General features: G+C 38.8%; 2 protein-coding genes across 2 annotated transcripts; both read right to left on the bottom strand.

Annotated features, from left to right (window-relative positions):
* Positions 1–945: 945 nt before the first annotated feature.
* LOC144971694 (coiled-coil domain-containing protein 134-like) lies at positions 946–9686 on the bottom strand. Its single transcript, XM_078912767.1, has 5 exons — positions 9558–9686; positions 4929–5013; positions 3805–3983; positions 2284–2358; positions 946–1373 (listed from the first exon to the last, which is right to left on the bottom strand). The coding sequence occupies exons 1-5, from the start codon at positions 9684–9686 to the stop codon at positions 1278–1280; spliced, it is 564 nt and encodes a 187-aa protein (XP_078768893.1). The 3' UTR covers positions 946–1277.
* Positions 9687–14592: 4906 nt separating this feature from the next.
* LOC144970051 (uncharacterized) lies at positions 14593–26048 on the bottom strand. The gene is made up of 3 exons (XM_078909247.1): positions 25937–26048; positions 21493–22565; positions 14593–16901 (listed from the first exon to the last, which is right to left on the bottom strand). Exons 2-3 carry the CDS (start codon positions 22546–22548, stop codon positions 16026–16028), a joined length of 1932 nt encoding a protein of 643 aa, XP_078765373.1. The 5' UTR covers positions 22549–22565; positions 25937–26048; the 3' UTR covers positions 14593–16025.
* Between the last annotated feature and the right edge of the window lie 238 nt (positions 26049–26286).

The raw sequence follows: 26286 nt of genomic DNA, 5'->3' as shown, positions 1-26286 counted from the left end.
AACAGAAAAATATCTATATTGTAAAAGACTGAGTAAAAAGTGATCATATCTTCAAATTTTGTATCTAAATTTGAAATGTTTTGTGTTTTTTCACAAAATTAAAATGTGACTCTGCTCCCCCCCCCCCCCCCCCCCCCCCCCCCCCCATGCTCTCCAAATGCATACATTACATATCAGGCCTATTCAAAGGGAAATGACTTGGGGCCAAGGCCAGGACAAAAAGAAAGCTGTAAGTCTCAATCCTGATGAAGAACACGAAACTCCTAGAAAAGGACATAAATAACTCATTCCACATAATATAATGAAAAACAAAATATGTGATAATATAGATATTATATACACAGAGATCTCCTTTGGAACATAATTTTTATACGTTCAGTTGGGGAGACAAAAGAATCTCTTTCACTCACTCACTTCATGACACTAATATTGAAATGAAAAACAGATAAAGTTTTCAGCTAAAAGTAAAAATATTCATCATTATTGTGAACTATTCTATTTTACAAGTTAAAATGTGAAAACAAGCAAAATAGATTTTATTCCAAAAGTAAACCATATGTAAACAATAACTTGAAGAATAATATAATAAATAGAGCTTTATCATGTCCATTTTGGCACTCGTGCTTTAAATTGACACAGATGTACACAAAAACAAAACAAAAAAATAACAAAAAAACATAAAAGAAACAAACAAACCAAAAACAAAACAAGACTAAACAAAAAAAACCCAACAAAACAATAAAATTTTCATCAATCTTCAAAACAAATGTATAAGCATTTTAAAATAAACCCCCCCCCCCCCCCCCCCACCCTCCAAAAAAAAAATCGATTAAAAAAAAAACAACAAAAAACCCGAAAACATATCATTGATGAGGTAACAAATACCCCGACAAATTGAGCATTTACATAGGCAATATCCACTAAACGTGAACAAAAGTGCTTTACAAAGGTTTCCTGGCCAACAGCAACACGTAACATGTAGGACGAGACATGACGCATAGACGATATAACAACTTTCTTCCTACTGAGACAACGCTGTTAATGGCCAGATATTTATTTTACACCTGAGTACAGTGAGAGAATGTCAGTAAAGAGCCATTTCCAAGGACTCGATTATGCCCAGCTCCTGGCCCGAATCCAGGACCTTCCAATCTGAACAAAAGAGTCATAGCACAGTACCACATAGACGAAAAAACAAAACAAAACAAGAAATGACAAAAACCAATCCAGTCCAGTATAATGTTAGACTACAACAACTAAAGTGGATGCCAGTGACGTCACAACTCTGTATGACTCATCCTTGGTCCTCTCTTTAATTTTTTCTTAGTCTTTTTCACGGTAGGCGGCTTCTTGTGGTCTTGGACCTGCTTCATCTGTTTAAAAACAAAACGAAAAAAAAAAATATGCATCATAATAACGTTTTTATAAATTTTGTTGATGGCAGGAGAAGGATTTAAAAATATTTATACAAATGTTATGTTATATGTAAGGGGGCGGGGGGGGGGGGGGGGGGGGGGGGGGGGGGGGGGGGGGTCCCGAAAGCTCAGTTGCTAGAGCACCTGCTCCACACACAAAGGTACTGAGATCGATCTCGGGTGTAGTCGAGATTTCTTTCTGACCTCCCCTGTCCACCCAGCAGTCTGTTAGATTTGGCAGAAAGTATTTGCGACAGACTAGTGTCCTATCCAAAAGGAAAACAAGCAATACGATTCAATAGTCTGATGTCACGCCGCCCGGCTACGGCGGCCATCTTGGTTCTAAACAAAGAAAATCATTACTTTTTATTTTTCATGCTGGCTAGAACTTTTCATATGCCTTGTGATCAGAATGTGTAAAAGTCAAAACATGATCAAATTTATGTTTTTGTTTCCTCTGGATACGCTTTTTATGCTCGCCGGAGAAATATTTCATACGAGCGTATTGTTCCGATAGTTTCGAGCCAGTGTTACTAAGTTACCATGCGTCATTAGGAAGGAAGTGACGTTACGACTGTTGAAGAGTATTGCTATTGTCCGTTTCACGCTATAGAAACCGGGATAAACTCGGGTTCCAATGGTTGAATGGCTTGAAGGACTTAAAAATTATTTTTTCTTAAAAATATGTTTTATGTTAATGAAAATATTATTTGTTACATCAGTATCCTGATCAATTTGGATGTTATTTTTCTTCTTTTTTTTCTATTTTTTCTTCAAATCACAAAATAGGGAGAAAAAAAAAAAACACTTGAACTATGAACAACGCCAATGTCATTTAAAAGGGGAAAAAAAACCCAAACAATTTTACCTTCTCCTGATTGGCTGCTTTGAATGGATTGAAATATTTTGGGTCTTGGGGAATGATGTTTACCTCCTGGGCCATCTAAACAATAGACAAATTTTAAACAGTTACAATGAATACAATACTCTTTATTCTATTTTAATTACCAGGAATCAAACCAAAAAATGTATAAATAAATCCAAAGTGATACAAAGTTCTGTTTCAAACCAAAATGCATGATGCTTACTCTTGTTTCAGTCAATTATTCATTCAAAGTTTAGTAAACTGATGTAAGCACAGTTCAATTTGGCCATTTATCCATTTCTGAGTAAGAATACATTATTTTTTATGACGTTTTTCAAATGTTTAGATAAACAATCCGAATCTGGAAGGAATTTGTTTTGTTTGTTTCAAAGGCTTTTTACGGCGCTTGTAACACATTTAGGTCATTTCAGTGCCAGTAAAAGGGAGAAAAATGGGATAGTCCAAAAAATTATAGATTTACAATTATTTTAAAAACACACGAGAAAATGTAAGACAAAAGGGAATGATTCGAATAGGGGAACAGATGAAAATTCCAAGAGCATGCACGCTATTGGTATACTAGGTTTGAGATCACCTTAAAGTCTCATCGAGACAGAAGCATAGGACTAACTGAGAGGATCGTATACATGCAAATGATTACAAGATATTTTCAAAACAAAAATATGACAATTTACAACAGAGAGATTATTTACAAGGGAAAAAATATCATTCCCCAATACTAAAATCATAATAATAATAATAATAATAATAATACTTTATTGCATCCCAAAAAGGAAATTTTTTGTACAGACGTGTTATAATTTACACATAAGATAAAAATACAATGGAAATAGGATGTATATATATAAAAAAGGAGCAGCTCTATAACCAGAGCTGCGCTTTATAATATGAATAATTTCAACACTGTAAAATAGTTAAAACTGTCACTATAAATTGAAAATTGAAAAGATTGCAAAACAAATAAATTAATAAATTAATATTTATATTTTAAAAAAGTAAAAATGAGAAATAATTATATAAAATGATTATTGCTTGTTGTTATAAAGCCTAATACTGGACGGCAGAAAAGATTTTCGGTGTCTCTCTGTTTTCGTTGAAATAGAGAAAGGGCGACCACTTCTTTCTGACATAATAATTGATGGTCTTAGTGGATGATACTGGTCATTTAATATTTTAGTTATTTTATTTATACAAATGACAATATGACTGTTTCTCTCTTCGTCAAGGGTTCCAGTTAGAGAACATAAGTAACCTAACAATAATAATAATAATAATAATAATAATAACAATAATAATAATAATAACAATAATAAAAATAATATTAATAATAATAATAATAATAATAATAATAATAATAATAATAATAATAATAATAATAATAATAATAATAATAATAATAATAATAATAATAATAATAATAATTTTTAAAAATCACCATAATAATAAACTCTTACATTACAAAATTTGCGTGGATATTCATAATACCTGTCTTTTTTCTCTTACCAAACTAAGAAGCTGTAAGTTGGGCCCCTCAAATACATTGGACTGCATACAAAAGCCATAGGACCACGCCAGAAGGAGTTGCCATTCTTTACGGCCATCATAAAGATCATGAACAATGTCAGGTAGCCTTAGCACCATATCTCCAAATAAGGCTGTATTCTCCAGAATCTTGGTTACACCTGATGAAATGATGACATAATCATAAATTATTGCGACATTAGATTTACCACCTTTATTTAACCATGAATATTGTCGAGTGATTTAAATATGATGATATTAAAACTGCTGACACACTCTGAAGTTGACTATTGCGAAAACTGATTGAAGAAACCGTGGCAGTTGTTTGAAGCCTGGCATCATAAATATAATATAGCAAACAGTCAAAAATAAAAAAGACCATGAATAATAACAAAAGAGTATATACTATTTTGAGCAAAGACGAACAGTTCAATATAACATTGTACCATTAAAAAATATCTCATTTTCAAGTCCATACTTTTTGAAACCATAAATATGATTAAATTTACTCTTCAAAATCATACTCTAAAAATCTATGTAAAATTTACATCTTTATGAACCGTTATATGACAAGAAAGACAATTTAGGTTATGTGATACTCTGATGTCTAAAACTGTAAAAATCTTGATTTGTTTAAGAGCTGGATAGGACCAGCTGATGACAACACTCAGCTTTACATATTAATAGACCCAAAATATCTCCATTGGGCTGAATAAACAACATTTTCTCCCTTTTTATTTTATGATTGCAGGCTTATTATTGGCACTAATCTGTATACTTAAAGGTCCTACACACAAATTTCTTCACTGTGATGATTGTGGGAATTCCATACAATATATTTTCATCCATTTATACGATTGTAGAACCTGGCTTTGGCGTAGTGTGATTGTTCAGGACATTTTACACACATTTCCATAGTCAACTCAAGTGTGCATGGAAAATAGAATAAAGTTAATGACAGTTATTGTACTCACTCATAGCATGGCAGGAGAAAAAAAATGAAGCATTTTGCAGCACTTTGAACATTTCAAAGCGATGGCAATGTAATATATGAACATATATATCTATCAAAATATAAAATTCAAGAAAGGGTAAAGAATACTCACCTTCTAAGATGGTGATGTTCTCTGGGAAGGGGTCACCAGGCAGAAATCCCCATGTAGTTACATTTTGTTTGGCTGATTCTACTGTCTAAAACAATATGAGAAAGATAAGGAGGGAAGGAGATGTGTTAAAATATCTTAAACTATCTTGATTAGGATGTTAGGCAATTATTCTAATTTTTTTTCGGACAAAGAAAATGCTGTGAACTGCCAGGTAATCACTTTACAACTGAGTATGGTAAGAACCTTTTCCAAGGAGTCAACTTTGCACCGTTCTGAACAGGGCTTGATTCCAGAACCTTCCAGACTGTAGGCGAACATCAAACCACTAGACCACATAGCTGGCGCATAAAATAATGCTCTTAAAATCATCTAGATTTGCTAAATTGTTTTCATATATATCATACAAATTAGAATAACCACATTCCATGGTCCATTTTTTGAAGGCAGTAAAACTGTTCAGATAAATGTTGGTTTTTAGAGATTAACTGTATTTGCAACACTTACAGGTCATTTCAACGCCAGCAAACAGAAAAGTAGATGATGAGATAGTCAAAAGACTGAATATCTGATTAGTTTAAAGAACCCAGAACCTAAGATAAAGTAAAGCAGAGGGGACTGATTTGAATGGGGAACAGAAGCAGAGACCGTGAGCATCTATCGATGTGCTGTGTTTGAGATTACCTAAAACTCCAATCCAGACATACAAATGCTCTCAAGAAAATTAAATATTCAAAACTAAAATATATAAAAGTACATAACAAGGATATCAATTACAAAGAAAACAAAAATCATTCCCCAAAAAAGAAACGTCACATTTGACTGTTTCCCTCTCAGTTAAGAATCCAAGCTAGAGCTGGGAAAAAACAGTTTGACATCATTCCAGGCTAGAGACAGACAGTAATTTGGAAACTGATAAAAATAAGTGGGATAGAATTCACAATAAGAGTAGAGTGACCTCTCCGTCACACAATGGAAGGTCAAAAGACACAACCCCAGAGGCGCTTCCTTAGTTGGGACAAAGCCAGACAACAAGCTAGCTAAGGTGATATTGTGAGTTGTACTCCCTAGCGTGTCGACCAATGTAGTACTCGCTTATGTTACACGGGTGAGTTGTACTCACAGGCGTGTAGACCAATGTAGTACTGGCTCATGCTACACGGGGGAGTTGTACTCACTAGCGTGTCCACCAATGTAGTACTGGCTCATGCTACACGGGTGAGTTGTACTCACTAGCGTGTCCACCAATGTAGTACTGGCTCATGCTACACGGGTGAGTTGTACTCACTAGCGTGTCGGCCAATGTAGTACTGGCTCATGCTACACGGGTGAGTTATACTCACTGGCGTGTCGACCAATGTAGTACTGGCTCATGCTACACGGGGGAGTTGTACTCACTAGCGTGTCGACCAATGTAGTACTGGCTCATGCTACACGGGGGAGTTGTACTCACTAGCGTGTCGACCAATGTAGTACTGGCTCATGCTACACGGGTGAGTTATACTCACTAGCGTGTCGACCAATGTAGTATTTGCTCATGCTACACGGGTGAGTTATACTCACTAGCGTGTCGACCAATGTAGTACTGGCTCATGCTACACGGGTGAGTTGTACTCACTAGCGTGTCGACCAATGTAGTATTTGCTCATGCTACACGGGTGAGTTGTACTCACTAGCGTGTCGACCAATGTAGTACTCGCTCATGCTACACGGGTGAGTTATACTCACTAGCGTGTCGACCAATGTAGTATTTGCTCATGCTACACGGGTGAGTTATACTCACTAGCGTGTCCACCAATGTAGTACTGGCTCATGCTACACGGGGGAGTTGTACTCACTAGCGTGTCGGCCAATGTAGTACTGACTCATGCTACACGGGTGAGTTGTACTCACTAGCGTGTCAGCCAATGTAGTACTGGCTCATGCTACACGGGTGAGTTGTACTCACTAGCGTGTCAGCCAATGTAGTACTGGCTCATGCTACATGGGTGAGTTGTACTCACTAGCGTGTCGACCATGTAGTACTCGCTCATGCTACACGGGTGAGTTGTACTCACTAGCGTGTCGACCAATGTAGTATTTGCTCATGCTACACGGGTGAGTTATACTCACTAGCGTGTCGACCAATGTAGTACTGGCTCATGCTACACGGGTGAGTTGTACTCACTAGCGTGTCGACCAATGTAGTACTGGCTCATGCTACACGGGTGAGTTGTACTCACTAGCGTGTCGACCAATGTAGTATTTGCTCATGCTACACGGGTGAGTTATACTCACTGGCGTGTCGACCAATGTAGTACTGGCTCATGCTACACGGGTGAGTTGTACTCACTAGCGTGTCGACCAATGTAGTATTTGCTCATGCTACACGGGTGAGTTGTACTCACTAGCGTGTCGACCAATGTAGTACTGGCTCATGCTACACGGGTGAGTTGTACTCACTAGCGTGTCGACCAATGTAGTATTTGCTCATGCTACACGGGTGAGTTGTACTCACTAGCGTGTCGACCAATGTAGTACTGGCTCATGCTACACGGGTGAGTTGTACTCACTAGCGTGTCGACCAATGTAGTATTTGCTCATGCTACACGGGTGAGTTATACTCACTAGCGTGTCGACCAATGTAGTACTGGCTCATGCTACACGGGTGAGTTGTACTCACTAGCGTGTCGACCAATGTAGTATTTGCTCATGCTACACGGGTGAGTTATACTCACTAGCGTGTCGACCAATGTAGTACTGGCTCATGCTACACGGGTGAGTTGTACTCACTAGCGTGTCGACCAATGTAGTACTGGCTCATGCTACACGGGTGAGTTGTACTCACTAGCGTGTCGACCAATGTAGTATTTGCTCATGCTACACAGGTGAGTTGTACTCACTAGCGTGTCCACCAATGTAGTACTGGCTCATGCTACACGGATGAGTTGTACTCACTAGCGTGTCGACCAATGTAGTACTGGCTCATGCTACACGGGTGAGTTATACTCACTAGCGTGTCGACCAATGTAGTACTGGCTCATGCTACACGGGTGAGTTGTACTCACTAGCGTGTCGACCAATGTAGTATTTGCTCATGCTACACGGGTGAGTTATACTCACTAGCGTGTCGACCAATGTAGTACTGGCTCATGCTACACGGGTGAGTTGTACTCACTAGCGTGTCGACCAATGTAGTATTTGCTCATGCTACACGGGTGAGTTATACTCACTAGCGTGTCGACCAATGTAGTACTGGCTCATGCTACACGGGTGAGTTGTACTCACTAGCGTGTCGACCAATGTAGTATTTGCTCATGCTACACGGGTGAGTTGTACTCACTAGCGTGTCGACCAATGTAGTACTGGCTCATGCTACACGGGTGAGTTGTACTCACTAGCGTGTCGACCAATGTAGTATTTGCTCATGCTACACGGGTGAGTTGTACTCACTAGCGTGTCGACCAATGTAGTACTGGCTCATGCTACACGGGTGAGTTGTACTCACTAGCGTGTCGACCAATGTAGTATTTGCTCATGCTACACGGGTGAGTTATACTCACTAGCGTGTCGACCAATGTAGTACTGGCTCATGCTACACGGGTGAGTTGTACTCACTAGCGTGTCGACCAATGTAGTATTTGCTCATGCTACACGGGTGAGTTGTACTCACTAGCGTGTCAGCCAATGTAGTACTGGCTCATGCTACACGGGTGAGTTGTACTCACTAGCGTGTCGACCAATGTAGTATTTGCTCATGCTACACGGGTGAGTTATACTCACTAGCGTGTTGACCAATGTAGTACTGGCTCATGCTACACGGGTGAGTTGTACTCACTAGCGTGTCGACCAATGTAGTATTTGCTCATGCTACACGGGTGAGTTATACTCACTAGCGTGTCGACCAATGTAGTATTTGCTCATGCTACACGGGTGAGTTATACTCACTAGCGTGTCGACCAATGTAGTACTGGCTCATGCTACACGGGTGAGTTATACTCACTAGCGTGTCGACCAATGTAGTATTTGCTCATGCTACACGGGTGAGTTATACTCACTAGCGTGTCGACCAATGTAGTACTGGCTCATGCTACACGGTACCTGATGAGAAACTATAATACCTTTAAAAATTAAATTTAAAAATTAGAGCATTTATATAGGCAATATCCACTTAACATGCTCAAAGCGCTTAACAAGGTGTCCCAAGCCAACAGCAAAATTTAACAGGTAGGACGAAACTGACACGATTAAGGTGATATTACAAAGTTTTTTTTCCAACAGAAATAACGATGTTAACAGTCAATTACTCATTTTACACCTGAGTAGGGTGAGAGAATGTGAGTAAAGAGCCTTTTCCAATGACTCAATCATGCATCCCTGCTCATAGCAGGGCTCGACAAAAAGCTAGCTAAGGTGGTGCTGTGAGATTCATTCACTAGCCAGTCAACCGATGTGGCACTCACCCACGCTACACGACACAGAATGTGACACTATAATACCTCTAGAGCGAGTGCCATTGTGGCTGATTGGCTGGTGAACACTTGTGCAACTCGCTGTGCCATCTAGGTTAACTTTTTGTCTCCCTTTTGTCCAATCTAATAAATAAGCTTCCGGTTTTAAATTTCTGGTTCCAGAAAAATAAAAAATTGTTACCTTAAATATTTGTTCCAGCATCATGTTGACTAATTCATATTGTCTTTCATTGCTGTCCATGGAAACAATCCTCTTCACTGCTTCCAACTGTGTGGATCTGTGCTGCGTAAACAAGTACTTATCTGCCATTTTGTTAAGGATGATATATTTTGTTTTATAATCTTGAAATATCCACTAAATGTGTCCAAGTGCTTTACAAGGAAGCCCAAGCCAACTGTAACACTTTAAAAAGTAAGATAATACGTGAAGCCTTTAACTAACTATTATAATTTTATAAAAACAAAATCAAAGCTTTTACTTGCCAGGTACTCATTTAAACCCAGGTATGGTGAGGAAATGTGAGGTGAGTAAACAGCCTTTTCTAAGTGCACTACCAGTCTTATACATTTTTCCTCTATGAGGTTTTTAATTCTGCTAATACATTTTATGTAATAATTAACAACTTGGCATACTTTTGAAACATGATCGTTCGAAATGCACATAGAAATAAGAAAAGTTAATAAAAGATCAATAAAAACATAAAATTAACCAACAATAAATCAGTCGTTACTACATATACACAATATACGTTGACTTTCAAGTGGGTGTCATGGCCGAATGAATAAGTCGTCTGCCCTGGAAGGCTTGTCAGAATTGATGTTGTGGGTTCAAATCCTAGTTCTGCCACTTTTTTCTTTCTTTTTACTCTGTCTTCTTTTTAAGGGCATTGCAAGGGATAAATGTCCCATCCATCCTCCACCACCCATCCCCCCCCCTCTCCCCCTCTTAAAAAAAATCGCTCTCTCGGTTCCTTTCTAGCAAATTGTTATAGTCGTCAACACTCCGATCTCAAAAAGTGTCTAAAACGAATAAATAATTAAAAAGCAAACAAACAGAAATATTCAGAGAGCGACCAAATGGTCAAATAGAGGGAAAAAAAAAAACAAAACAATAATTTTGTTTTTTAACATAAAAACAATTTTAAGAAATTCATGTTCAGAAACGGAACAAAAGGAGAAAAGAATAGACCAAAAAAAAATAAATAAATAAGTGGGGGGGGGGGGGGGGGGGGGGAGCGATTGAATTTGAATCTGTGCAGCTAAGAGGAGCAAAATGAAAGTGGTCTAACCCACTGAGCTGTCTATCCACACCAGTATCGATGTATCTTAAAATTCATATATGAGCTAGACATTTTCCCACCATCTTTGCTTCCTTGTTTCGATAGTTATTTTCATCTCTGATTAGAATATGTTGTTGGATCTAGTTTTGTGGTCGTGTGATAATGAATTGTATTGTCTTGTGTGAAGAAGACAGGAAAATAACAGGTGTTGTCAGTTTTGGGCTTTGGGGGCAAACAACACCTTGGCCTAGGAATTCATCCGCAAAATAAACAAATTCCCTGCCATCATTAATATCCCCAAAATTGTGGCCAGAATGAACAATTTATAGAAACAAAAGATGATCAATAAAGTTAACAGGTACATTGGTAGTGAAAATTTTAATGGTTGGTGGACTATGAACAGATTTGATGATTAACAACATCATTCCTGGTTGAAAATAAAACGGCGAATTGCCCGTTTGAAGCTTTCAGTTCAAAGTGACAAAAAAGAAAATTCATTGATCCATTTGCTTTAAAAAAAAACAAAACAAAACCCAACAACCTGGATTTGAAATTTGATCACTAGATATTTACTTTCATCTTGTGTTAAATATCACGATATTGACTGTTTTGGGACACAAATAACCACTGGCATTTTTTTTCAGAATATTTGGCATTTTTCAAGCCTTGTTTGGCATTTTGCATAAAATCTTTCTGCCAACTTGTTACATGTGTCTGGGAATAACCAATTTTCGTTATTCCCAGACAGGTGTTTGGGAATAATGACAGGCTAAGTCTAAGTCTAAGACTAACGGCAAGGGAACTTCACTCAAACTCTAGCAAAAGTTAGTTAGAAAGAATACAAAACCCGGGTTAAAGTGATTTCACGGGAAAAGGTTATCGAGGATACATTTGTGGAGTGGTGTCTGAACTGCTTTACCCTCTGTAGACAATTTATCGTCTTCGCCCAAAGCTGAATCACCTTTTGATTCACTTTCGCTTTCTTCAACTGGTTTCTCTCCGTCCCTTGCTCATGCGCCGGTGATTCGCACAATGCAAAAGCAGCCAGAGATAATATTATAAACAGAAATTTCATCTGTGTTGTGGTATTTTTCTTCATTTCTTTAATTCTCCAAAAGAAATGTCTTTACCGAGCGCTTTTCTTCCAGTCAATGATGTACACGTTTTGTTGATAAAGTTGTTGGCTAGCGGACAATGTTGACAAGTTTATCGTCAATTCTCGGGGAGTGATCGCCCCTGTGGTTCCTACAAGTTGTCGCTTTGACTTTTTATGTTTTATGCCAGATACCCCTGTATGTCAATGGATTGATTTAACGCGACGGGCACTTATTTTCAGGTCTGATAACCCAATTCCTTTTGGACTCATTGTTGTAATGGAAATATTTAAAAAAAAAAAAAAATGACAAAAAAATTGTCCATTACAACAATGTCAAACCAGGCCCATATGTGGGCTCGGATGTCGGACCTGCATATGTAGTCTACACGTCGCATTGACGTGTTCCTAAATTAATTTCTATTTTGCAGGTCTGGGCTTATTGCTTAATGGAGATACAAAATATTGTCCATTACAACAAACTTAAATTAAGCCCGTTATTGCGTTCGGTTATCAACACTGCAAAAATATGCACGTCGGATTGCACCAACTCCTAATTACGGGAATGGCGAAGAGGGGAGAGGAAAACAACTCTAACGACGAGGGTGTCCATAAAGTCTTCGTCTGACTCATTTTACACCTGAGTACGGTGAGAGAATTTGAGTAAAGAGCCTTTTCTAGGGACTCAACTATGCGTCGAGCGAGGCTCGAACCCAAAACCTTTCGATCCTAATGCGAGTTCCATAACACAAACCACATAGCCTAGACTTTGAAGTCAGGGAAACACTTTACGGACACCCAGTATAGCGAATTTTAAATAATAATAAAAGAAAAATAGTATCTAGTCCTTCAGAACTATTCGGCCCATGGAGTCGGAGCGTGAAACAGACAATAGCAATTGTTGCAATCCTTTGGATAGGACTCTAGTCTATTGCAAATTACTTTCCGCCAAATCTAACAGACTCATCTACCCATTCACTGCTGGGTGGACAGGGGGGGGGGGGGGGGGGGGTAAAAAAATATAATTTAAATTAACATTAAATGTATTCTCAGAAATCCATGTGAATACAATGAAAGGTTGGAACATTCTATTGAAATAAAAACAAAACAAAAAGAATCCATCGTCAAGGAAACGGACGTCATGTTCTGTAATAATAAATTATACACAGAAGATCCCCCCTCCCCCCCCTCCCCCCCGCCAACCCTTCTATTTTTTTCTTTCCTCTTTAAAAAAAAACAAACATTATCTATCAAATTTTGATCAAATGAGTTTAGATTCTGCAAGAAAAATATTTTTAAAATGACTTTAGACGAGGTGCGCTTATTTGTATACGAATCAATGTCCAGTCGATAGACGAGAGAGATGTCATATGGCGGAATAATTCATCGACCATGCACGTTGGCTTTCGAGGTCTTCATAATTATTTTAGATTGATAGTGAAATCAAAATGTCGACTTCATTACAGTTGTTCTCTACACGAAGACTGATATGGGAATCATTCTATTTTAATATACTTCTACGAAATTTGCAAATCTACAAAAACTGGGTTGGGTCTTTTGACGTCCCATGGTGGGCAGGAGGTCATTGCTGTGTCTTCTAATTTCTCTTTTCTGAGTTGCTCTCTGTCTTTGTCTCGGAAAGGGATTACTTGGTTTTGTCCTTGTCATTGCCAGAGTCCATGGCTGAGAGGGGAACAGTCCAATGCATGGTGTTAGTTTTGAGAGAGGATATTTTTTCCTTGTAAATCATATCTCTCTGTTATATAATGTAAGTTTTATTTTTGTTTTGAACATCTCTTGTAAACACTTAAATATATTTCTCTTAGTGGGACCATGTGCTGGTAGCTGGATGAGACTTTCATATGATCTCAAACTAAATACATCGATGGTATGCTCTTGGACTGTCCGATGGTATGCTCTTGGACTGTCCGATGGTACGCTCTTGGACTGTTCGATGGTATGCTCTTGGACGGTCCGATGGTATGCTCTTGGACTGTCCGATGGTATGCTCTTGGACTGTCCGATGGTATGCTCTCGGACTGTCCGATGGTATGCTCTTGGACGGTCCGATGGTATGCTCTTGGACTGTCCGATGGTATGCTCTTGGACTGTCCGATGGTATGCTCTTGGACTGTCCGATGGTATGCTCTTGGACTGTCCATCTGTTATCCATTGAAACCTCTACCCTTTGTCTAACTCTTTTTTTTTTTGGGTGTCAGATAACAGCGCTCCTTTCTTGAGATTTTTGTTCCTTTTGTTTGTTTGTTTGTTTGGTTGTTTTGTTGTTATTGTTGATTTTGTTGTTGTTGTTGTTGTTGTTTTTGTTGTTGTTGTTGTTGTATTTTGGTGGTCTTTGATTGGGATGACGAAATCAGGTTCATTCTATCTGTGTAGAGACAACTGGTCACAATTATGAACAAACCATTATGACACGATAAAAGTATTTTTCAAGAGTTGATTTCTCTCATCTTTGTCTCTTCCTCCTCCTCTTCTTCTTCCTCCTCCTCCTCCTCCGCCTCGCCCTGCTCTTCTTCTTCTTCTCTTCTTCTTCTTCTTCTTCTTCTTCTTCTTCTTCTTCTTCTTCTTCTTCTCTTCTTCTTCTTCTTCTTCTTCTTCTTCTTCTTCTTCTTCTTCTTTGTGTAACATTGAAGGTTTATACAGTTGGTTAATACAGTTTAGTGAGAATTACTTATAAAAATGGATGCCCCCCCCCCCAAAAAAAAAAAAAAAAAAAAACCCCAAAAACCACAACCCCCCCCCCCCCCCCCAAAAAAAAAAAAACAAACAAAAAAACAAAAACAAAAACAAACTAACATTATAATAATGCGCAAAAGAAATCAGAATGATAAAAATGTTGGTTGTATTCTAACGAATGTGGCGATTTCATCTATGGGTGGTAGTGAGAGGGTTGAACATAGTAAAATAATCGGTCTTTTCCAACGGAGTGAATTGATACACAATGTTGTCAGGGGCACCCGACGTCCTCTGCCGTTTTTTAAGAGCTTGGTATGGGTAGGTCTAGCGGTTCTTCTCTTTATTCTTAGTATTTTGTCCGTGCCCGACGTCTTATACCGGAAGACGGCAGAAGACGGCAGTGCTGGGTCGTCGGAGTCAGTCTCCGGTGTGGGTTATCCCGAACACATTCAAAACGAATCGTTTAGTCTGATTCTCTTCAAATATAATGGTCTGAACTAGGTACCACCAAAGACATAAGACGAAAATTGACTTTTATCTGAGCCAACGTGTTCTTATTTGCAGGTCTGATACCCCAAATTGTTATGGGTTCATTATTGTCACGGAAATACTCCCAAAACAACGCGACATAGAATCCATTACAACAACGTTTAATCAGGCCCATAATCGTGTTCGGTAATCAGACCTGGAAAATGTTATGTGTACACCGATCTGAGCCAACACACTCAAATGAATTGGACATTCTAAAAAACAAAAAGAACAAATAAATACTAAACACACAACGTGTCGGCCTCAAAACCCTTCCTCAGCCAGTGACAAAACAATAAAAACGTCAGTAGTTCACGTTGAACTAGATGATAGACGAAAAGTAATGTCCAATCTGGAAACAAAAACCCACCAAACAAACCCGATGGCCGTTGCTGTCGTTTTGACAGTCCACACAGCTTCTAGAAGCTTTAATGTCCACTTTCTCATGGATATATCACACTTTGTATTCAATGAATGTCACCCAACAACCAAAAATGCTATGTGTCGGGCTAGGCTAGATGCTGAAAAAAGTGTCTTCAGAATACGGCATTGTACGAAATGTGACCCATCATCTTAATGTAGTATTATTTCATAATATTGGCTACACATTTCATATTCAGCATCTAAAGTACCACAAGACAATGCCATTTTGAGGTTGTAGCCCACAAATGTTCGACATACTCGTATTTACCAGTTAAGCTTCCTTCAAACCCATAACCATTTAACTGCCGTACTGTGGAAAAACTCAAATTTTAAAATATTTGGCCAGAAAACTCGTCCTTCAAATATGGGCCGATTTAAATGATCTTGCTCTTGGTAAAAACTCTCAAACCTGGGATCTTATTAAAGACTTCGCAAAGTCCCCAGGTTTGAGATTTTTGCCAAAATAAGACAAGATCAATCTTTGAAGGGCGAGTTTTCTTGCCAAATTTTTAAATCCTTGTTTTTCCAGAGTTCGATAGATAACTGGTAAAAAGAGTAATCAGAATAGATATCAATGGTTATTAAAGGAATGAAGAGCAGAGTCGATGAAAAGATCTTACATTTAGAAAGATTAAATAACATGTAATCGAAGGGCACGGGACACGAAGTAAGACACAACGCCAAACGTTGAGTAAAATGAAACTATGATTGCGCTTGGAGCAGAGTTTTTTATGAGTGTATGTGAATAGCACGTTTCCAATGGTCTAACAATCTCCTGAAATGCGCCTAGACACATGTGGAATATACCGCCTTCAAACGATATCTTAGAAATATCGGTTATTTTAACCTCCCAGTACTTGATTGATGTTTTGAATACCATAACACTGTCCACGACTAAAGGTTTTGACGCGAGCTTTAAGGAGACGAAGGGGCATAGTAGGCTAGACGTAAGCATGACACGGTCAGATTTGTCAGAAGTAGTTATGGTACTATTACCAAGTTCTGAAGTCATCACCTCTTGACATTTATCAAAACCAGATTCCGCTCTGTATAACTCACACATTTCATGTCCTATGCAAACTGCCCGTAGCTGTATTTCTTGGCTCCTGCCAGAAGTTGTATCCTTGACAGTTACATTTAACGGTGTGCTTGTGATCTGGTCAATCATCTTGGTTTCAAATTCATCCCTCAAAGTTTTTCTAGTCGATCTCAAGGTAAATAAGATTTTAATTTGTTGCATGACTTTAGATCGGCCATATCCCAAATTGCAATCTTTAGACTCAAAAAAGTATTGGTATTTGAACAGATCGGTACCAATTTCGTCAAAATAATTGTTCAAAAACAAGCCAATTTTATCAAAGAGAGAAGCGTTGACCAGTTTTAATGGTACGAACACGAGATGTAGGAAGTAGTCTACCTCTCGGATATCCTTTATACCCGTTTCACAAGACTCGTCGTTGTTCACAAAGACTTTACCAACAGGACACGACACTGGGGTACATCCGTCCTGAAAGGAGTAAGAAGATTAAAACTGAGAATGGCACAATGATACACATTTTTTTATATAGACTAATAAATTAACATTTATCATTATCACACTTGACTTGTTGATTTCGAAGGTACCTTGTGCGGCTTGGTGGTCTTATGGCGTATATGGCATTCGCCTTCGGACCGGAAGGCCCAGGGTTCGAATCCTGCTCTGAGAAAGGTAAAGTTGGGTCATTGGTAAAGGCTCTTTACTCGCATTCTCTCACCATACTCAGGTGTAAAATAGTACCCGGTCGTTAACAGTTTTGTCTGTCTGAAAACAGGTCTAACAGGTGTATTTTCTCGTCCTATATGTCAAGTGTTACTAATGGCTAAGGACCTCAAACATAGCGCTTTGAACACGTTTAAGGCAAATTATGCTTTAGAATTATTCACGATTATTGATGTTATCCTGTAATATTTGATAATTTTACCAGCGGTTTTATCAGCAAACAGGAGAAACCGGATATAGCAAGGATTGCGGGAACGAGACAAATCCTTGCTAGATCTGATTCCTGATGTATCCGATTCCAGAGGTTACAATCAAAGAGTCCTTGGCTTGGAAACGTGAGCGGAGCAGGCACTTATGTTGATTATAATAACAAGAAATGAAGTGGGTAGAAAAGTGCCAGAAGAAAATTATAGAGAATATAAACTTTGTGACGATGAGGGTTCAAACTCACGACCCTACTGATACGACAACGCCGCCTGGCCGCGAACAGGACGCTCTGCAATCGACGTCATCCGCAGAGTTGCAAAACGTCCCTCTCGCAGCCAGGGTGGAGTTCTCGTAACAGTAGAGTCGACGGTTCGAACCCGCATCGCCGCAAAGTTTTTATTCTCTTTTGTTTCCTGGCACCTTCCTACCCCCTCAAGTCTTTTGCTTCCTGGCACCTTTCTACCCCCTTCAAGTCTTTTGTTTCCTGGCACCTTTCTACCCCCTCAAGTCTTTTGCTTCCTGGCACCTTTCTACCCCCTTCAAGTCTTTTGTTTCCTGGCACCTTTCTACCCCCTTCAAGTCTTTTGTTTCCTGGCACCTTTCTACCCCTTCAAGTCTTTTGTTTCCTGGCACCACCTTTCTACCCCCTTCAAGTCTTTTGTTTCCTGGCACCTTTCTACCCCTTCAAGTCTTTTGTTTCCTGGCACCTTTCTACCCCCTTCAAGTCTTTTGTGACCTGGCACCTTTCTACCCCCTTCAAGTCTTTTGTTTCCTGGCACCTTTCTACCCCCTTTAAGTCTTTTGTTTCCTGGCACCTTTCTACCCCCTTCAAGTCTTTTGTTTCCTGGCACCTTTCTACCCCTTCAAGTCTTTTGTTTCCTGGCACCTTTCTACCCCTTCAAGTCTTTTGTTTCCTGGCACCTTTCTACCCCTTCAAGTCTTTTGTTTCCTGGCACCTTTCTACCCCCTTCAAGTCTTTTGTTTCCTGGCAACTTTCTACCCCCTTCAAGTCTTTTGTTTCCTGGCACCTTTCTACCCCCTTTAATTCTTTTGTTTCCTGGCACCTTTCTACCCCTTCAAGTCTTTTGTTTCCTGGCACCTTTCTACTCCCTTCAAGTCTTTTGTTTCCTGGCACCACCTTTCTACCCCTTTAAGTCTTTTGTTTCCTGGCACCTTTCTACCCCCTTCAAGTCTTTTGTTTCCTGGCACCTTTCTACCCCCTTTAAGTCTTTTGTTTCCTGGCACCACCTTTCTACCCCTTCAAGTCTTTTGTTTCCTGGCACCTTTCTACCCCTTCAAGTCTTTTGTTTCCTGGCACCTTTCTACCCCTTCAAGTCTTTTGTTTCCTGGCACCTTTCTACCCCCTTCAAGTCTTTTGTTTCCTGGCACCTTTCTACCCCTTCAAGTCTTTTGTTTCCTGGCACCTTTCTACCCCCTTCAAGTCTTTTGTTTCCTGGCACCTTTCTACCCCCTTTAAGTCTTTTGTTTCCTGGCACCTTTCTACCCCCTTCAAGTTTTTTGTTTCCTGGCACCTTTCTACCCCCTTCAAGTCTTTTGTTTCCTGGCACCACCTTTCTACCCCCTTCAAGTCTTTCCTTGGCTTGTACATTTTTGCACGGATCTTATCGAATTTTAAGACCATTTGTGTTTACCTTTTTCGATTTTAAGTAAAAACGCAGATTTGAATCTAATTACAACGATCGACGATGAACATCGAAAATGCTAACTCCTAATTGGATTCAGTAGTCTGATGTCACGCGCCTGGCAACGGCGGCCATCTTGGTTCTAAACAAAGAAAATCTTTACTTTTTATTCTTCATGCTGGCGAGAACTTTTCATTCCCTTTTCATATGCCTTGTGATCAGAATGTGTAAAAGTCAAAACATGATCGAATTGATGGGGTTTTTTTTCCTCTGGATACGCTTTTAAGCTCGCCGGAGAAATATTTCATACGGCGTCCGCCATTGTTCCGATAGTTTAGAGCCAGTGTTACTAAGTTACCATACGTCATTAGGAAGGAAGTGACGGTACGACTATTGAATCCCATTATTGTTATAACTATTCACCCCAACTCCTACGTACAATACGGCACATAATTAATAATGCACCGAATTTAGAAACAGTGAACATTTTGAAATCTTTTGAATTATTCAAGGCATACAGAAAAATAACAAAAAGAGGAAATAAAGGTGGAAGGAAACAAAAACAAAAACAAGGAGAAGCCAAAGAAAACATCAAAAACAATTCAGTCAAATTAAAATGCAATAATTTAAATTCTACTCATAACAATGACGGAAGGCAACGGAAAACCACAGTCACTAACAAACTTTCCCAGGACATCAGCTGAAGTTGAACGTTTGAAACTGATGCGAAATGAAACAATCACGTTGGCCACTTGGAATATACGTACATTAAACCATTTAGGAAAATTTGAAAACGTTATTCAAGAAATGAAAAAGTTGCAAATTAACATCCTTGGTATCTTAGAAACGAAGTGTAAAGGAGAGGGAGTAGTTAAAGAAGGGAGTGAGACAAGGTTGTGTCTTATCACCGAACCTTTTTAACATATATAGTGAAATATTATTGACAGAAATTGAAGACATGAAAGGTGTCGTCGTTGGAGGGCAGAATATGAATAGCATAAGATACGCAGACGATGGTATTCTGATGGCATATTCTTCAAAAACGTGCAGAAAATTTTAGATATACTGGTGAGCAAAAGTGAAGAGCTGGGCCTGAAATTAAATGTTAAGAAAACCGAATATGCATGGTGGTCTCAAAGAATGACAACAACACGCTCTTCCACTTGTCAAGCAAAGGAGAGACCATCAAACAAGTAAAGAAATTTAAATATTTAGGCACTATCATCACCCATGACGCACGTGACATAGAGGATATAAAACAAAGAATACAATAGCAAAAAACGTGTTCTATAAAATGCAACAACTAAAGTTGAAGACCAGAATGAAAGTAGTAGAAACATATGTTGTAAGTATCCTTTTATGCGGTTGTGAAATGTGGACGCTTGACAAAGAATGTAAGAGGAGATTAGAGGGCATTTGAGATGTGGGTATATAGAAGCATGTTGAGGCTATCATGGATAGACAAGTATAGGAACGAGGAAGTGTTGACGAAGGTGAGAAAAGGAAGAATGTTGATCGATGCCATTAGAAAGAGGCAGTTACGGTTTCTGGGACACGTGTGGAGAAGAGACGGAATAGACAAGTTGGTAACATCTGAGATGATCGAAGGTAAGAGAGCTAGAGTAAGACAAAGAATGACATATCTAAAATTTAAAAAGCAACGCAGATTTCATGCCCATCGCAGAGGATCGTGATTCGATGAGACAGCTGACCGGCAACGTGCACAAGAACGATTGATGATGATGATGATGATGATGATGATGATGATGATGATGATGATGATGATGATGATGATAAAACATAACATCATCTTTTGACTCGGTGGCTCAGCCAAACGGTGTCTTGTCTTGTCACATAAGTCAAGCGAAAGACAGCGTAGTCATTGGCCGAAAGGGTGGCAATGCTCGTGAAAAATTCTGGTCCGGACGTTGTCTTTGGGTAAGGCAATTAACACATTATCCACTCCACACCAGGTCCTGTGAATAAGAACTTGTTTATAGGCAGTGATGGAAATTGTAGTCTTCGTACAAAAAGACGCCTAACATGTAACTGATACCGTATGAAATAGTACCGTGTCATATGGCCTGCTGGGGAATAAAAGAAACATTGAAGCGTATTGAGCATGGTAAATAAGTGGAAATGCCCAATATATATATTCTTTTTTATCTATTCATTTTGTTAAGGGCTTCGGATTAGAATAAATATATAAGTTACACCTGGGTACGATGAGCAATTGTGAGTAAAAATGAGTAAAGACCCCCTTTTTCCCAAGGATTCAACTATTTCGCCGAGTGAGGCTCGAACCCAGGACGTCCGAGCTGAAAGTGAGTGTCATACCACAAGACCACATAGTAGGAATAGAAATGGACCCCAAATTTAAATGATTTTGACTACAATTTCAGTTTACAGCAAATAGTTCATTCGGACATAATGCTGCTTTTAACGATGAGTCATATATTTTCATAACAATTTTATCCTACAGATCCTACCTCTGAATCGGTCATCCCATGGCTCCAGCAGACTTCCGCTTTCTTCACTTTGTTCATTAATAACCTTGGTAAATATGGAAGTTCTTGGTGTAGTATGAACGGGTAGACAAGTTCAAAGTTGTCATAGGCAAGATCTATAGTTGTAGTAGGGCCACAGTCCTGAGACGGGAACACATCCAAATCGTTACACAAATAACAGAAAATATTTTTAGCTGAATAGACCAACAAAGCAGGAATCTCAGGCAAGTCATGACACAGGTCTTTCAGGACTTTGTTGGCGTTCTCTGGGCATGAGGAGTAGTACTTCTGTGGTATCTGAGCTGGCAGATCAGGGGTTTTACACCGATGGCCATAAACATTGATGGGGGTAAATGAGCATGTGTAGTCAGTGTTTTCAGAATTTAGTAGCGACTTCAACAATTCATGTCGATCTGTATGGTGAAGCATGTCCGTTTGGCTCTTTGTGTCATTGCAATTAATCCCAATTGGAACTCGCTTTGATCCTCTTTCCATCCCGTTGTTACAGACGGCACAGTACACGTTACGAAATACTAACCCTGTGTCGAGATGAAGTAATGGAATCTTGGAATCTATATCGTTTGAAGGAGTTACACAACCAAGTAATTCGCCAAATTCAGAAAAGGATTCAGGACATGTCGCTACACTCATATAAGTTGCGTCTTGAAAACGATCAATTTGAGTACAACTTGTTTCTTTGAAAAGCTTCGTCATCTCATCTCCATTGAAAGAGCTTTGTGATGGAAAATTATTGACCCAGTCAGCTGATGGACAACACGTTCCTTTCCGTGTGCATTCTATGTCACAAGTACAAGGAAAACAGACGGGGTAGTTACAGAAACCCGGGTTTGTAACCAGTTTCCCATTTACGCATTCACGTCCACAAAAACCATTGTGGACATCCGGCCAATTTCCTGACCTTATTTCTCCTTCAATCGCTTTTGATGTAAATTTTCCATCGACCAACACATTTGAATTTTTGATTTGAACGAAAACAAAAAGAAACATCTGTAGTCCAAAAGTGATTTTGCCAAACATCTCTTATCTTCGATTCGCTGAAAGAAAAGAAAATTTAAAAATTCCAAATCCGATAACATGTGACAAATTGGCCCTAGACGGTATTATTCTCTACAATGAAGATACCAAAAGCTTGACTGTTCTCACCAAGACATGGTTCAATCATTGAATAATGCTTTGAACGCGTTGAATAAAAGTTGTATTCAACGATTGCAAAATATTTTCGCACATTTTATTGGTGTCAAATTAGGTGTAAAAGACAGCTGATTGGTAATTATAAAGAGTCTTTCGGTGCGCAAGAATACAAATCGAACGTTTTTAGTTTTGGGTCAAATTTTCATTCAAGCAGAAGGAGAAAGATACAAATTATGGTGAGTAGAAGTATATACTAATACTAATACCATACTATTTGGTTACAAAACATCTAATAATCTTACTTGGAGGGGTGGAATAAACGTATTCTTTCATTTCTTTGTATTGATTAAACTCAATATATTTTTTTATCATGCAGTAACACATACTCGCATGCTCGTTGTGCTAATGGACACAGAAAAAATAATTCGTTTAATAGATACAAAGAGATGAAAGAATCGTATATCATTCTGCCTCTCTCCCTAAATAGTAACGCGTAATGATATCGTGTTTACAATAATAATTTGTGACGTCAGATTATCAAACATTAAATTTCACTAAAATTAGATTTTTGAAAAGAGAAATATCATTTAAATACTTTTGAAAATGCCTTTATCTCAGAGATGACGAAATCGGAATGGATTGAGGGGTACAATAAATGATTTCTTACACTCTTGCGTTTTGGAATTCGATCTTTGTTCCCAACGTGGACTCACAAGCTCGTGCAGCGGTTCGGAACACGTCTGGAATTCCACAAAAGGCAAGAGTGTAATAATCGTATATCATTTCTCCACCATAAGGTAGAAAAAGTAACCGTTAGTTTCATAGTTGTGTGTATCAATTCAACTTCAAGCACCCCGACATAATACCACGAGAGGCAACTGGTCACAAATATGCTTTTTGAATATTTTTTTTCGATTAAAAATTAATATTGAGGTCCCGATAGCTCAGTTGGTAGAACACTCGCTTCACACGCAAAGGGACCGAGAACGATCCCGAGTGCAGACGATATTTTTTTCTGGCCCCCTTGTCCACCCATCGGTGATTGGGTAGCTGGATCTGTTAGATCTGACGGAAAGTACTTTGCAATAGACTAGCGTCCTATCGAAAGGCAGCCAGCAATTGCTATTGTCCGTTTCACTCCGGCTTTGAGGGCCTAAATGCTCCGAGGGACTAATTTTTAAGAATTAATATTTTTATTTCTCAGTAAAACACGTACAATTAAATCGTCTTTTGGTTGTAACTTCAATTTCTAACTTCTAGTTCAACTCAACATTTATGTCGTTTTGGGTTACAAGCGACGTGTACTTATTTGCACGTCTGATAACCCAATTCATGATGGGTTCATCATTGTAATGGAAAAGTAAAAAAATGACGTAAAATATTTACCATTACAACACAGTAAAACTAGGCAATGATTGCGTTGGGATGCCGGACTAGAGGCCACATCTGTCACAAATGTTACAATCATTTACCTTGACTAAAAACTGACCTTCCTAATTGGACTCAATAGTCTGATGTCACGTCCGCCCAGCAACGAGTAGCTTGGTTCTAAACAAAGAAAATCGGTACTTTATATTCTTCATGCTGGTTAGAACTTTATCACGTCATATTATCACAATGTATAAAAGTCAAAACATGATCAGATTTATTATAATGTCTTTTTTTTTTCCTATGGATACACTTTTATGCTCGTCGGATAAGTATTTCATAAGGGCGTCCGCCATTGTTTCGCTTGTTTAGAACCAGTTACTAAGTTACTATTCGTCATTAAGAGGGAAATGACGTCACGACTGTTGAAGCCTGCTGAGAAGATGGTGGAAATGATGAGATGTTTTGAGAAAGAATGAGCATCCGCATTCCTGTCGTACACTGGACACCGGAAGGAAAGAGAAGTAGAAGAACAGTGGAGGGAAATATGCGAGACTGGGACTAGACTTGTAGCTCCCTAAGATGATGCCACGGACAGAGTGAGGAAGATGGATATCCTTCGTTGCCGTTCGACAGGTCAACAGACGTAATAGGCGGTATAAAAAGCCGCGGCATCTTGCATTAGATACCAAGGCATTCCATGAAGGAATATAGATAATCCATCAACCAAGATGTCTGATGTCAACAGAAAATCATCACCCACATTGTCCAAGTGAGCAAATTGTGTGTGTATGTGTGTGTGTATGTGTGTGTGTGTGTGTGTGGGGGGGAGGTGGGGTTGATAATTTTGCCCAAGAAAAAACAAAACACGAAAGTGCTTGAAGCAGGGCTCAAACGCGGGACCTTCCAAGTCACAGTGCAATGCCATGACCACTCGGACACTTGGTCCCCTGATAGGCTGTATGTATTCTATTTTATGAATTTGTGCGGATTTTTAGTCTTTCGCCTTCGGACCGGTTTGTCCCGGGTTTGACTCCCGTTCTGAGCAGCGCAATACTATACATTATTTCATAGATCCAAGAGAGGGCTCTTCAACTCATCAAAAGCAACAAGGCCATTCCAGCACAGTTCCCTGGAACTGCTAGGAAACCTTGCCTCGCCATAATGACGATTAGGGATGTGGCGGTGGGAGGGGGAAGTGTGGCTTAGCAGTATGGACTTTGCTACGCAACCCGAAAGATAACTAGTTCGAACATCCACCGCCTTTTGTAGTAGTAGTTGTAGTAATAGTGGTGGTGGTGGTGGTGGTGTAGTAATAGTAGTAATAGTGGTGGTGGTGGTGGTGGTGGTGGTGTGGTGTGAGTAATAGTAGTAATAGTGGTGGTGGTGTAGTAATAGTAGTAATAGTGGTGGTGGTGGTGGTGTAGTAGTAGTAGTAGTAGAAGTAGTAGTAGTAGTAGTAGTAGTAGTAGTAGTAGTAGTAGTAGTAGTAGTAGTAGTAGTAGTGGTGGTGGTAGACGTAGTAGTAGTAGTAGTAGTAGTTGTAGTAGTAGTAGTAGTAGTAGTAGTAGTAGTAGTAGTAGTAGTAGTAGTAGTAGTAGTAGTGGTGGTGGTGGTAATAGCTTTAGCAATAATAATAATAATAATAATAATAATAATAATAATAATAATAATAATAATAATAATAATAATAATGATAATGATGATGATGATGATGATGATGATGATGATGATGATGATGATGATGATGATGATGATGATAACGTGGATGATGATGATGATGATGATGATGATGATGATGATGATGATGATGATGATGATGATGATGATGATGATGTTGACGGTCATGGCGATGAAGGGGATAATATTTTGTAATAGTAATGATTATAATAGAAAAGTATTCAACTAGATTCAAATGCTTAGAGAATGATTCCAATTTCAAGGAGATAAATTATGATTATGATGCTCTAGCTTTGAGAATTCCGACAATATGTGAATGCCATGATTTGAGGAGGGAACTTGCCTACAAGAAGTACTCGACAAGATATCACGTCTTAATAATATGTTTCATATCATTTGTTGTTTCTTTGCAATAATAATTACAAAATTGATTTGAAAACCAATATAGAATCTAGACGCTTGCTTGTGTCACACTAATTATGTACGACTTGAACTTTTGTCATTATAAAATGCAAATATAATTATGATGGGATTATTTGACGAGGATTGGTTTTCTTAAAGGTTGTCATGGTCTCA

Source organism: Berghia stephanieae, chromosome 4 (assembly GCF_034508935.2).
Source record: "Berghia stephanieae isolate SIO BIC M18660-M18661 chromosome 4, UCSD_Bste_1.3, whole genome shotgun sequence".
NCBI lineage: Eukaryota > Metazoa > Mollusca > Gastropoda > Nudibranchia > Aeolidiidae > Berghia > Berghia stephanieae.
The sequence above is the reverse complement of the archived record's forward strand: the minus strand, read 5'-3'. Positions and strand labels throughout refer to the sequence as shown.

Excerpts from the sequence above, each read along its gene's own strand:
- LOC144971694 (XM_078912767.1), bottom strand. The coding sequence starts at position 9,686 with ATGGCAGATAAGTACTTGTTTACGCAGCACAGATCCACACAGTTGGAA. Across the intron at positions 3,984-4,928 it reads GAACATCACCATCTTAGAAG|GTGTAACCAAGATTCTGGAG; the intron begins GTGAGTATTCTT and ends TCATTTCATCAG. Across the intron at positions 1,374-2,283 it reads AAGCAGCCAATCAGGAGAAG|ATGAAGCAGGTCCAAGACCA; the intron begins GTAAAATTGTTT and ends GTTTTTAAACAG.
- LOC144970051 (XM_078909247.1), bottom strand. The coding sequence starts at position 22,548 with ATGTTTGGCAAAATCACTTTTGGACTACAGATGTTTCTTTTTGTTTTC. Across the intron at positions 16,902-21,492 it reads ATGGGATGACCGATTCAGAG|GACGGATGTACCCCAGTGTC; the intron begins GTAGGATCTGTA and ends TACTCCTTTCAG.